A 14,719-nucleotide genomic window follows, 5' to 3' on the forward strand; every position below is an offset into this window, starting at 1 on the left:
TCACCTGATAGTCGTATTGTTGATCTTCTGTCTATCCTTCCAGTCAGGGATTTATTTATTTTGTTTCTATATGCAGTTAAGCACGATGCTATCACGTTAGCTCCGTAGCTAAAGTGTTTCGTCGATGTATTGTTGTGGAGATAAAAGTCACTGTGAATGTCCATTTCGTGTTCGTTTAAAATACAAATCCGTGATCCACAATAGAAAAAGGAGAAATTGTGGAATACAATGAGCCCTTTTACCTAAGTTACGGTCAGAGCGAAAAAAGATACGTCCTGCACTGCACTCTAGTCCTTCACTCTCACGTTCCTCATCCACAAATATTTCATCCTCGCTCAAATTAATGGGTAATCGTCGCTTTCTCAGTCCGAATCGCTCTCGCTGCTGGTGTAAACAATGGGGAAATGTGAGGAGCCCTTCAACCTGTGACGTCACGCTACTTCCGGTACAGGCAAGGCTTTTTTTATCAGCGACCAAAAGTTGCGAACTTTATCGTCGATGTTCTCTACTAAATCCTTTCAGCAAAAATATGGCAATATCGCGAAATGATCAAGTATGACACATGGAATGGATCTGCTATCCCCGTTTAAATAAAAAAAAATCATTTCAGTAGGCCTTTAAAGTCACATCTTAAGTGCACAGGAAGCCAGTGCAGGTGAGCCAGTATAGGCGTAATATGATCAAACTTTCTTGTTCTTGTCAAAAGTCTAGCAGCCGCATTGTACTCTTTCATTGCGACTCACTTACGGCAGTTTAGTTTTCATATTTTTCTGTCAGCACTTTTTTGAGGTCACAACCCTCAAACCCTAAAGAAAAGTAGAGTAAAGCTTTAGGAGTGTGTCACCACTGTGCACGTATTGATAATGTCTCAATAGGTCACTAGTCTAAGCATTGTACTGGACTACATGCAGGACACACAACTCAAATAAGAGGCTCCAACTGGGAAAATATACATCATTGTGTTTATATTTGTTGATTGGCAACACTAAAAATTGGCCCTAGTGTGTGAATGTGAGTGTGAATGTTGTCTGTCTATCTGTGTTGGCCCTGTGATGAGGTGGTGACTTGTCCAGGGTGTACCCCGCCTTCTGCAAAATGCACGCCCCGCGACCCCGAGAGGGACAAGCGGTAGAAAATGGATGGATGGATGGAAATAACTGTTACTTTTCCCGTTTGAAATGTTGATATTGCAGTGAGTCAGCACTTATCCGAGTCAAAAACATTTGCTCTTAAGCTGACGAAAGCTACAGGGAGAGATTTGAATCTGGTCAGCAGATCTTTAGTTTGGCTTTCTGGACCGGGTGTTTAGTTTCTCTTTTCGTTGGGAGGTTTGAAAAAACAATTGCACAGCAAAAAATCTCCTCCTGTTTGATTGTCAAAGCAGCTCTTGTTTTATTAGGACCACACTTGTTCACTTTGCCTCGGTATAACCCCAGAGACTATCGGGTTTAATGTTTCATGAATTAAGGATTCAACGTGGTTGATAAAGGTAAGCGCGTGGAAGTCCATTCATGTTTTTCATTAATTGGAGAGATTATTTTCTAATGAGATATATAAAGGAGCTGCGAATAGAATGGCAGACGAAAAGGTCAGCAATGATAAGGACTGAAAAATGAGTTTTGCTGCAAACCTTCTCTTTACAGCTCCCGCACACATTATTTGAATGTGTTACCATGTCTCCAAATCGATCTGGTCAATGTCTCTAAGGGTGACATTGCAAATTTTAAACCCCTCATTGATATTGGCCACGCAACATTGTTTTGATACTGCAGATAAGAGGTGTCAAACTTGTTTTCATCACTTATGTTTTGTTTGCCCTCAGAGGACTGGATCTCACTTTGAAACAATATAATTTTACAACTTCATTGTTATATTGGCTCCATCCTTCGCTACCAAAATGGTATATATATGGCTATCATGTGTCAAAGTCAAAATACTGGAGTAATTAAGGCATTTTACAACATGTCATATACCCTACACTGCAAAAACTGAAATCTAAGTAAGATGAAATATCTCAAATAAGGGTGATATTTGCTTGTTTTCTGTCTGATAAGATCATTCTTCTCACTAAGCAGATTTTATGTTATAGTGTTTAACTCGTTTTAAGGGTTTTGGTCCTAAATGATCTCAGTAAGATATTACAGCATTTTGCTGAGATTTTACGACCTATATTGAGTAAAACATGCTTGAAACTAGAATATCAACTGTTGCAAAACTGTGTCATCAACACTCACAAGTATAAAACTACTTTTTTAAAGTAATAATTTCTTATTTCAAGCATGAAAAAAAAAAATCATGATGCCGAGCGCATACCATTATGTCAAGATAATGGCACGAGCATTTACTTAATTTAAGAATATTTTTCAAAATATTGAGCAAAAAGGTCACTTTTTTTTTTCTACCAAGAAAAGTGCACTTGGTATTAGTGAGAATATATATAATATTATTTTTTGATTAATTGAGGTTAGCTAATTTTACTTGTTTTGGAAAGTCTTGACAAGCCGAATTTTCTTGTTCTATTGGCAGATAATTTTGCTTAGTTCAAATAAAATACCCCTACCGGTAATTTTTATTTTTTATTTTTTATTTTTCTTGCTTTTGAACGCTGACTCTTTGCAGTGTACACATATGATGCACCATGGTTTACTCCTATGTATTATTTACTACGGAGAAAAAAAAATCAACAAACTTGATTATTACTATGTTACAAACATTTATATATACACTTATTCTTTCACTATCAGGCACGTTCACGATTAGCTTTCACTGTGCTCTGCTTATTCCCACTTCTTTTCAGACATCTTACATGTTGCAACCTTAAACGTGATGTATCTTAATGTAACTTTTTAAAGTGTGTTCAAAAATAAACTAAGCCATTACCATAACCATTGATTTTTTTTAAAGTTTCTTTATTTCAAACATGGAAACAAGATTACACAATAATACAGAGCATAATTACAGTGCTACACAAAGTTCAACATGTCCGAAAAGGAGTAGGAAAAACTACTACTAATACACTTTGAATACAGGAAGTTAAAGAAAGTAACATAAACATATACTAACATAATAACGATAACTTATTTCACATAAATAAGAATATTAAGGAGTTACAATCTACAGTGCATCTGGAAAGTATTCACAGTGCTTCAGTTTTTCCACATTGCGTTATGTTACAATTTTTGTCCTCAAAATTCTACACACAATACCCCATAACAACAATGTAAAATTTTTTTTTTTTAATTTTGCAAATGTATTTAAAATAAAAAAAAGTATTCACAGCCTTTGTTCAATACTTTGTTGATGCACATTTGGCAGCAATTACAGCCTGTAGTCTTTTTGAATACAATGCCCACGCTTGGCACACATATCTTTGGGCAGTTTCACCTTTTCCTTTCAGGGAGTTGACCAAGAACCTGATGGTCACTCTGTCAGAGCTACAGCATTCCTCTGTGGAGATAGGATAACCTTCCAGAAGGAAAACCATCTCTGCAGCAATCCACCAATCAGGCCTGTATGGTAGAGTGGCCAGATGGAATCCATTTCTTAATAAAAATGTTTGCCGAAATGCACCTGAAAGACTCTCAGACCATGAAAAACTAAATTATCTGGTCTGATGAGACAAAGATTAAACTCTTTGGCGTGAATGTAAAGTATTCATGAGGTACCGCTCATCACCAGGCCAATACCATCCCTACAGTGAAGCATGGTGGTGGCAGCATCATGCTGTGGGGGTGTTTTTTAGCAGCATGGACTGAGAGACTAGTCAGGATAGAGGGAAAGATGAATGCAGCAATGTACAGAGACATCTTGATGGAAACAAACAATTCTCATCCAACCTGATGGAGCTTGAGAGGTGTAGCAAAGAGGAAAGGGTGAAACTGCCCAAAGATAGGTGTGCCAAGCTTGTGGTATCATATTCAAAAATACTTGAGGCTGTAATTGATGCCAAAGGTGCATCAACAACATATTGAGCAAAAGGTGTGAATACTAATGAGATTTTTTTCCCCCATTTTTAATAAATTGGCAAAATTGGAAAAAATAAATTCATTATGGGGTATTGTCTGTAGAATTTTACGGACACAAATGAATGTATTCCATTTTGGAATGAGACTGTAACATAACAAAATGTGGAAAAAGTGAATACTTTCCAGATGCATTGTACATAAACATATGCATACGATGCATAGTAGTTATTAAAGGCCTACTGAAATGAAATTTTCTTATTTAAACGGGGATAGCAGATCCATTCTATGTGTCATACTTGATCATTTCGCGATATTGCCATATTTTTGCTGAAAGGATTTAGTAGAGAACATCGACGATAAAGTTCGCAACTTTTGGTCGCTGATAAAAAAGCCTTGCCTGTACCAGAAGTAGCGTGACGTCACAGGTTGTGGAGCGCCTCACATCTGCACATTGTTTACAATCATGGCCACCAGCAGCGAGAGCGATTCGGACCGAGAAAGCGACGATTACCCCATTAATTTGAGCGAGGATTAAAGATTTGTGGATGAGGAAAGTGAGAGTGAAGGATTAGAGGGCAGTGGAAGCGATTCAGATAGGGAAGATGCTGTGAGAGGCGGGTGGGACCTGATATTCAGCTGGGAACGACTAAAACAGTAAATAAACACAAGAAATATATATACTCTATTAGCCACAACACAACCAGGCTTATATCTAATATGCCACAAATTAATCCGCATAACAAACACCTCCCCCCTCCCGTCCATATAACCCACCAATACAACTCAAACACCCGCACAACACACTCAATCCCACAGCCCAAAGTACCGTTCACCTCCGCAAAGTTCATATAGCACATATATTTCCCCAAAGTTACGTACGTGACATGCACATAGCGGCACGCACGTACGGGCAAGCGATCAAATGTTTGGAAGCCAAAGCTGCGTACTCACGGTAGCGCGTCTGCTATTAAACTCAAAGTCCTCCTGGTTGTGTTGCTGCAGCCAGCCGCTAATACACCGATCCCACCTACAGATGTCCAGAATACTGTGGAATTTTGCGATGAAAACAGACGACTTAATAGCTGGCCACAATGCTGGCCCAATATGTCCACGCAATCCATGACGTCACGCACAAACGTCATCATACCGAGTTGTTTTCAGCAGAATATTTCGCGGGAAATTTAAAATTGCACTTTACTAATCTAACCCGGCCGTATTGGCATGTGTTGCAATGTTAAGATTTCATCATTGATATATAAACTATCAGACTGCGTGGTCGGTAGTAGTGGCTTTCAGTAGGCCTTTAAAGTTCAAGATTCTTCCTTTCTACAAAAATGTTTAGTTCATCGTGTAGAAAAATTGCAAATGTGTAAGGAATTTACTGCCAAGATGTTAAAGTGCCCATATTGTGCATAAAAGCTCCGTGACCGCTTGAGTTTGACACCTGTGCTGCAGATCCTGCTGCTCGATATTGCAAATAGCTTGATAGCCTGACAGATTGCCTGGTAGACAAATTGGATTTTAGTGTTTTTTTATTTTAACATTAATTGTGCGGTGCAGTGGACTAGTGGTGGATGTTTCTGCCTTTTGTGAAACTGGCGCAAGTTTAATTCTTGGCCAGTGCCACACCCAACTCCTGTCTTTATTCCAAATTTCGCATTTCAAGCGAAGAAAGAACAGTCCAGTCACTCACAAACATCATTTACAGCTAGAGATGTCTGATAATGGCTTTTTTGCCGATATCCGATATTCCGATATTGTCCAACTCTTAATTACAGATTCCGATATCAACCAATACAGATATATACAGTCGTGGAATTAACACATTATTATGCCTAATTTTGTTGTGATGCCCCGCTGTATGCATTAAACAATGTAACAAGGTTTTCCAAAATAAATCAACTCAAGTCATGGAAAAAAGTGCCAACATGGCACTGCCATATTTATTATTGAAGTCACAAAGTTTCCAACTCATGGAAACGGGGTTTGTAGTTTCAAGTATGTTTTACTCAATATAGGTCATAAAATGTCAGCAACAAGCTGTAATATCTTACTGAGATAATTTAGGACCAAAACCCTTAAAACAAGTAAAACACTCTAACACAAAATCTGCTTAGTGAGAAGAATTATCTGATCAGACAGAAAATAAACAAATATCACCCTTTTTTGAGATATTTTAATTTACTTAGATTTCAGTTTTTGCAGTGTGCCTGATTATCGCCTCTGACAAGGTGCCACAGCAGCTTCCACACAAGTTACCGTGGGGGGCTGATCAGAAGCAGATGAAGTTGCAAACATCAATTAGAAGCCAGTGCCATGCAGGGTGAGAGGGTGGGCCACATGTGGACACAATTAACCAGCAGATGGTGGCCCTTGAACCTGTCCCCTCTGCGCACTATATACCCACACTCACTAAAACTCTGCACACCCCTTCGCTCCATATTGCCCCGTGATATCAGCTCGCCGGTTGCCTGCGAAGAGTTATGCATTATTTGTGTGTACGTTTCTCTGGCGGGAGCCTTGTTCGCTCGAGAAAAATAAAGGAAAACGAAGTACGCAGTTTGCCCGTAATACATCATCTGTGGCTGGCGTACAAAAGCTGTTGGCGACGGCGGGGGGAAAAAGCGTGAGAGATAAGCCCGCCGGTGTGCACTCACGCTGAGGCAATATGAGCTTTTACGGTGATAACAGCTGCAGTGTGAATAGGTGATACAACATTAGTGCTACATTAGCTGTGAGTCACAAAAAGGGAGGAAAGGTGCTGGCAATGAAATAAAAATTTGGGGACATAATGAAATGATGCATATTGTAGTAATATCAATAAACTTCCCGTATGGCGTGCCCTTTGGGGTCATTATGAGTCTGATATATTTGGGCTGTTAGTAATGGCTGCCATTACACCAGCGGCTGCGAGAGTTACTTATTAATGGCCTGCTGTTTCTGTTGGCATGCAGACCCCGAGCATCCCTTCCTCAGGAGGAACAGCAACAGCAATAACCTGGAGACCATTTTTATCACACGCTATTCCACGCACATCATCGTACCGTGTCTGGTCACGGTGCCCGACCTCAATGTCACACTTTACGCGGTTCGTACAAAGACACAGAATTTAAATACTCGAATCAAATCGGGTTTTACGTCTAATTGGTTGTACTTATTTTGTTTTATGATCGTAGTATCCCAAACCTCTGGACAAGAACGGACTGACGTGGGATAACAAGAGAGGCTGGTCCATTCCCAGGCACATCATCGACAGCGATCCAATGCTCATTGGCCTCGCATGTGTCGCCAGCATCGAAGGCAAAGAATATCAGTCAGCGAACTACTTGATCCACACTACAGGTAAACAAACAGTCTGTAGCTGTGAGCATGCTGGAAGAGGCGATGGAATATCAATGAAGGGAAAATGCTGTTGACTGGCATTGGGAATTACAGAAGGCTGTTTCCATCAGCTGCATAACCAGAGTTAGGAAAACTGGCTAAGTTAACTGTTAGGGACAAAGCACATTTGGGTCGAAAGTGTCATATCTGTGATCATGTTTTGTTCAGTTATGTCCTGTTTGGTTTTTGGACTCATTTTGGTTCCTGTTTTCACTCCATTGTTTTGTTTCCATGAGAACCATTAGTTTCACCTGTTGCACATTTGGACTCACGCACCTGTCACTAATATCTGTCACGACATGGACTGTGGGGGGTTTGTTTTCCCGAGATGCAAGAGAAACTGGACCGGACATGGCGTGAAGGTAAGGACATGATTTATCCAACACTAACAAAGGAACAAACAAAAAGTGCGCACAAGGCGGAAATGCAAACTTGACTATGAAAGAAAAACTAGCACCAAGGCAAAACTATGGACAAGAAACAAAAACACTTACTGTGACACGAATACACAAAACTCACGTGGCAAGAAACGAGCAGCATGAATTATGGCAGCATGACAATGGCATGAGCAGAGTGAACAGAAGTAATGTCGCCAGGCTGACTGCCTGGCAACTACAAGCTTAAATAATGCAGACATGATTAGTGACAGGTGCGTGAGTCCAAATGTGCAACAGGTGAAACTAACAGTTGTCATGGAAACAAAACAATGGTGTGAAAACAGGAACCAAAAAGAGTCCAAAAACCAAACGGGACATAACTAAACAAAACATGATCAGAGACATGACAAAAAATAAAAATAAAAAAGAAGGGGGATAAAATAATAATAAACTATGAAAATCAAGGTTTGATGTTGAATTTTGAAAAATACATCACTGTATCTTATTTTTGAACACATTTCTTATTTTCATTTTTCACTTTCATTTACAGTACAGGCCAAAAGTTTGGACACACATTCCCCTCGTTCAATGCGTTTTCATGACTATTTACATTGTAGATTGTCACTGAAGGCATCAAAACTATGAACTGTACTTAACAAAATAAGGTGAAATAACTGAAAACACGTTTTATATTCTGATTTCTTCAAAATAGCCACCCTTTGCTCTGATTACTTTTTCGCACATTCTTGGCATTCTCTCGATGAGCTTCAAGAGTTAGTCACCTGAAATGGTTTTCACTTCACAGGTGTGCAAAGCAGTAATCAGAGCAAAGGGTGGCTATTTCAAAGAAAATAGAATATAAAACATGTTTTCAGTTATTTCACCTTTTTTTGTTAAAGGCCTATTGAAACCCACTACTACCAACCACGCAGTCTGATAGTTTATATATCAATGATGAAATTTTAACATTGAAACACATGCCAATACGGCCGGGTTAACTTATAAAGTGCAATTTTAAAATTCCCGCCACACTTCCGGTTGAAAAACTCCTTTGGATATGATTTATGCACGTGATGTCACAAAATCCACGGAAGTGGTTGTACCCCACCGACCAGATACAAAAACCTCTTGTTTTCTTCGACAAAATTCCACAGTATTTTGGACATCTGTGTTGGTGAATCTTTTGCAATTTGTTTAATGAACAATGGAGGCTGCAAAGAAGAACGTTGTAGGTGGGATCGATCGGTGTCTTAGCGGCTAAGTACAATACTTACAGCAACACAACAAGGACTACTTACTACGCCTAGCCGATGCTTGCCGCCAAACCCACGGATGAAGTCCTTCGTCGTGCCGTCGATCGCTGGAACGCAGGTGAGCACGGCTGTTGATGGGAAGATGAGGGCTGGCTGGCGTAGGTGGAGCGCTAATGTTTTTATCATAGTTCTGTGAGGTCCGGTTGCTAAGTTACTAAATTAGCCTTAGCGTCGTTAGCAACAGCATTGTTAAGCCTTACCAGGCTGAGAATTTTTAACCGTGTAGTTACATGTACATGGTTTAATAGTATTGTTGATCTTCTGTCTATCCTTCCAGTCAGGGGTTTATTTATTTTGTTTCTATCTTCATTTGAGAACGATGCTATCACGTTAGCTCAGTAGCTAAGTGTGTCACCGATGTATTGTCGTGGAGATAAAAGTCACTTTAAATGTCCATTTCGCGTGCTCGACTCTCATTTTCAAGAGGATATAGTATCCGAGGTGGTTTAAAATAGAAATCCGTGATCCACAATAGAAAAAGGAGAGAGTGTGGAATCCAATGAGCCAGCTTGTACCTAAGTTACGGTCAGAGCGAAAAAAGATACGTCCATCACTGCCTCTCCAGTCCTTCACTGTAACGTTCCTCATCTACGAATCTTTCATCCTCGCTCAAATTAATGGGGTAATCGTCGCTTTGTCGCTCCGAATCTCTCGCTCCATTGTAAACAACGGGGAATTGTGAGGAATACTAGCTCCTGTGACGTCACGCTACTTCCGGTACAGGCAAGGCTTTTTTTATCAGCGAGCAAAAGTTGCGAACTTTATCGTCGATTTTCTCTACTAAATCCTTTCAGCAAAAATATGGCAATATCGCGGAATGATCAAGTATGACACACAGAATGGATCTGCTATTCCCGTTTAAATAAAAAAAAATTCATTTCAGTAGGCCTTTAAGTACATAACTCCACATGTGTCCATTCATAGTGTTGATGCCGTCAGTGACAATCTACAACTTAAATAGTCATGAAAATAAAGAAAACACATTTAATGAGAAGGTGTGTCCAAACGTTTGGCCTGTACTCTATATTAATAATTTATAATTTTATTTTATTTTAGTTTTATTTTTTAAATGTATTATTATTATTTTTTTATTTTTTTAAACTGTGATTGATATATGACAAAGAGGCAACTATATTTTATCACTTTAATTTGTATTGTCTCATTGTACCCATGTCCTTCAGCCTCATCAAAGTCCTTTACCCTCTTCAGTATTGAACATGCTACATTTAAATCTGCAAGGCTGCATCTCTTTTGTCATGACTGTCGTGACAGGTTTGGACTTTGTTTATTTGACTGTGTTTTATATTGTTTCCTTTGCAGGGCTCTTGTATTCAGTTTTACGTCCTGTTTGCATCCACCACTTCTCTAGCCTTAGTGCTCTCTCTCACCTGTCTTTGATTACTAATCTGGGCACACCGGGTTGCCAATCAGGCGTCTTTACTTGCCAGCCTGTCCTGCAGACATTGCTGGATCGTTGTTGATTGTTTTGTGTTTTCGATATTAAATAGATTCTTAACTGCACGCCATCTCCTGTCTCTGTCTTTTCGGGTTTCAGACCAACAGAACTTAACATTTTCTCCCATTCTCTACTCTATTCTCTATTCTACCGCACTCTTCTTTTTGTTCATTGTGGGGACAATCTGGGAATTACTACTACATGTTTCGAAACGAGCCCAAAGTAGTTTATAATAGCACATTTTAGAACATTGGTTTTAATTGGGCTCATAGTACACAAAGACGTTGCGTTCAAGGACCACTACATAAGGTGAATGCCCGGTGCAATAAAACAAAACGACCTAAACATGCAAAAACTGTGGGCTTTTGTAACAGTATGATATTCTCCCAACAATTGTGGCCGTGGTCCTGTGTTTGGGGACCTGTAGCCTACATAAACTATTGCTTTGAATTGCTTTAGTCCCGACGTTCCCTGAAGGCAACTCCTATCCAGGAGATCGCAAAAAGCCGCTGCCTGACCAGGGCTCAGAAAATCTGTGGAGACTTCTCCCACTCCCACCAAGGACTGATTTCACTGCTGGACTCTAGAAAGAGGTTCCGCAGCCTCCGTAGCAGAACCTCATGGTTCTGTAGCAGCTTCTTCCCTCAGGCCAAAATAATCCCCTCACTTCCCCCCAAAAATGGATTAACTCGCTGGAATATAAAGACAATATAACATACATCCATAAACGTGGATGCATATGCAAAAGTGCAATATATTTATCTGTACAGTAATCTATTTATTTATATCTGCACCTTATTGATTTTTTTATCCTGCACTACCATGAGCTAATGCAACGAAATTGTGTTCTTATCTGTACTGTAAAGTTCAAATTTGAATGACAGTAAAAAGGAAGTCTAAGTCTAAGTCTAAGTCTACACCCTGTAGCTTTTTTTTGTGAGGCGGCCTGTTCTGATTCCATGGCCCTCTCAGTTGGTAACACGCACCCCTCGCTAAATTTGGGTCAAAAGTCGGAATCTAAAAAATAAAAAAATAAAAAGTAAAACTAATATTAGGAAAAAAAAAATTTGACTCTGGGAGAAAAAAAAACAGAAGCTAAAATATATGAAAGTGAAAAATGAATATAAAGAATGTATTCAAAAGAATTACAGGAGTGAATCTTAATTATGTTCAATTTGATGCATTTATGTATTATTATTTGGCCCTAATTTAGCTCCACAAGCTAGAAGAGAGATGCATATATTGTATTTAAGAAGGGCATTCCTAAAATTCGAATGAGGACTTTTCTAACTCTTGTTTGATTACTAAACATATTCTCTTTTGTCCAAATTGAAATTTGAACAATCAAAACTGGCTGGAATGGAAGCACGACTTACACTGTAGATAATCTTATGGACTCAAACCACCTTAACTCTAAAAGTTTGATAACAATCAAAAGTGTGTCTGGAAATCAGACAATAAGACTGAAATGGAAATAAAAATATTACCTTACCATAAAGTTGCCTCTCCTTCCAGACAGTTGAATGAATGAATCCTGCGGCCCACACAACGGAAAACCAGACCATTTCATCATTAAATTATATTTAGTGATCAACAATTGTTTGCAGATTTAATCTTCAATTTATCCAGGGCAATTAAAAAAATTGCCATCATAATAAGTCTTGGCAGCAGTTATGTGCACTACTTTTACCTAATGTTTCATTTTGGAGCGTTTTACGCCCATGGACTCCCAAATGTTTTTAATTAAAGACCCATGAGTCCTTCCCAGAAAATTCCTTGTAACCCTATATAGGCCAGTGACAATGGACACATGTTTTCTTTATGGAGGAATCTAAAAGCACTAATGTGACTTATACCTGTGCGATGATCAGTAAAATACACTCTATTGCCAAAAGTATTTGGCCACCTGCCTTGACTCACATATGAACTTGAAGTGCCATCCCATTCCTAACCCATAGAGTTCAATATGATGTCGGTCCACCTTTTGCAGCTATTACAGATTCAACTCTTCTGGGAAGGCTGTCCACAATGTTGCACAGTGTGTTTACAGGAATGTTCGACCGTTCTTCCAAAAGCGCATTGGTGAGGTCACACACTGATGTTGGTCGAGAAGGCCTGGCTCTCAGTCTCCGTTCTAATTCATCCCAAAGGTGTTCTACTGGGTTCAGGTCAGGACTCTGTGCAGGCCAGTCAAGTTCATCCACACCAGACTCTGTCATTCATGTCTTTATGGACCTTGTCATGTTGGAAGAGGAAGGGGCCCGCTCCAAACTGTTCCCACAAGGTTGAGAGCATGGAATTGTCCAAAATGTTTTGGTATCCTGGAGCATTCAAAGTTCCTTTCACTGGAACTAAGGGGCCATGCCCAACTCCTGAAAAACAACCCCACACCATAATTCCTCCTCCATCAAATTTCACACTCGGCACAATGCAGTCCGAAATGTACCGTTCTCCTGGCGACCTCCAAACCCAGACTCGTCCATCAGATTGCCAGATGGAATAGCGTGATCCATCACTCCAGAGAAGGCATCTCCACTGCTCTAAAATCCAGTGGCAACGTGCTTTACACCACTGCATCCAACGCTTTGCTTACGACTTGGTGATGTATGGCTTAGATGCAGCTGCTCGGCCATGGAAACCCATTCCATGAAGCTCTCTGCGTTCTGTACGTGGGCTAATTGGAAGGACACATGAAGTTTGAAGCTCCGTAGCAAATGGCTGGGCAGAAAGTGGGCGACCTCTTTGCACTATGCGCTTCAGCATCCGCTGACCCCTCTCTGTCAGTTTACGTGGCCTACCACTCCGTGGCTGAGTTGCTGTTGTTACCAAACTCTTCCATTGCCTTACAATAAAGCCGACAGTTGACTTTGGAATATTTAGGAGAGAGGGAATTTCACGACTGGATTTGTTGCACAGGTGGCATCCTATGACAGTTCCACGCTGGAAAACACTGAGCTCCTGAGAGCGGCCCATTCTTTCACAAATGTTTGTAGAAACAGTCTCCATGCCTAAGTGCTTGATTTTATACACCTGTGGCCGGGCCAAGTGATTAGGACACCTGATTCTGATCATTTGGATGGGTGGCCAAATACTTTTGGAAATATAGTGTAGCTTACGGCAGTGTTTTTCAACCTTTAGCAGAAATCATTAAAAAACAAAACTCAGTTGACAGTAAAAAGTCGTTGTCGCAATTGTTGGATATGACTTTAAAGCAGGGGTCACCAACCTTTTTGAAACCAAGAGCTACTTCTTGGGTACTGATTAATGCGAAGGGCTACCAGTTTGATACACACTTAAATAAATTGCCAGAAATAGCCAATTTGCTCAATTTACCTTTAACTCTATGTTATTATTAATAATTAATGATATTTACACTTAATTGAATGGTTTAAAAGAGGAGAAAACACAAAAAAATGACAATTACATTTTGAAACATAGTCTATCTTCAATTTCGACTCTTTAAAATTCAAAATTCAACCGAAAAAAAGAAGAGAAAAACTAGCTAATTCGAATCTTTTTGAAAAAATTAAAAATATATATTTATGGAACATCATTAGTAATTTTTCCTGATTAAGATTAATTTTAGAATTTGGATGACATGTTTTAAATAGGTTAAAATCCAATCTGCACTTTGTTAGAATATATAACAAATTGGACCAAGCTATATTTCTAACAAAGACAAATCATTATTTCTTCTAGATTTTCCAGAACAAATTTTTTTCAAAGAAATTCAAAAGACTTTGAAATAAGATTTAAATTTGATTCTACAGATTTTCTAGATTTGCCAGAATATTTTTTTTTGAATTTTAATCATAATAAGTTTGAAGAAATATTTCACAAATATTCTTCGTCGAAAAAACAGAAGCTAAAATGAATAATTATATTAAAATGTATTTATTATTCTTTACAATAAAAAATAAATTTACTTGAACATTGATTTAAATTGTCAGGAAAGAAGAGGAAGCAATTTAAAAGGTAAAAAGGTATATGTGTTTAAAAATCCTAAAATCATTTTTAAGGTTGTATTTTTTCTCTAAAATTGTCTTTCTGAAAGTTATAAGAAGCAAAGTAAAAAAAAAAATGAATTTATTTAAACAAGTGAAGACCAAGTCTTTAAAATATTTTTTTGGATTTTCAAATTCTATTTGAGTTTTGTCTCTCTTAGAATTAAAAATGTCAAGCAAAGCGAGACCAGCTTGCTAGTAAATAAATACAATTTTAAAAAAT

At 38.8% G+C, this 14,719-nt stretch overlaps 1 protein-coding gene across 3 annotated transcripts in view; it reads left to right on the forward strand.

Annotated features, from left to right (window-relative positions):
* flt4 (fms related receptor tyrosine kinase 4) overlaps nucleotides 1-14,719 on the forward strand; it is a 222,213-nt gene that overhangs the window by 110,571 nt on the left and 96,923 nt on the right. For all 3 annotated transcript variants that reach the window (XM_062045717.1, XM_062045718.1, XM_062045719.1), the window contains exons 4-5: nucleotides 6,920-7,053; nucleotides 7,142-7,307. In XM_062045717.1, coding sequence (XP_061901701.1) covers nucleotides 6,920-7,053; nucleotides 7,142-7,307 — 300 coding nt within the window. The remainder of the gene's footprint in view (nucleotides 1-6,919; nucleotides 7,054-7,141; nucleotides 7,308-14,719) is intronic.

This window comes from Entelurus aequoreus, linkage group LG04 (genome assembly GCF_033978785.1).
Source record: "Entelurus aequoreus isolate RoL-2023_Sb linkage group LG04, RoL_Eaeq_v1.1, whole genome shotgun sequence".
NCBI classification, from domain to species: Eukaryota; Metazoa; Chordata; class Actinopteri; order Syngnathiformes; family Syngnathidae; genus Entelurus; species Entelurus aequoreus.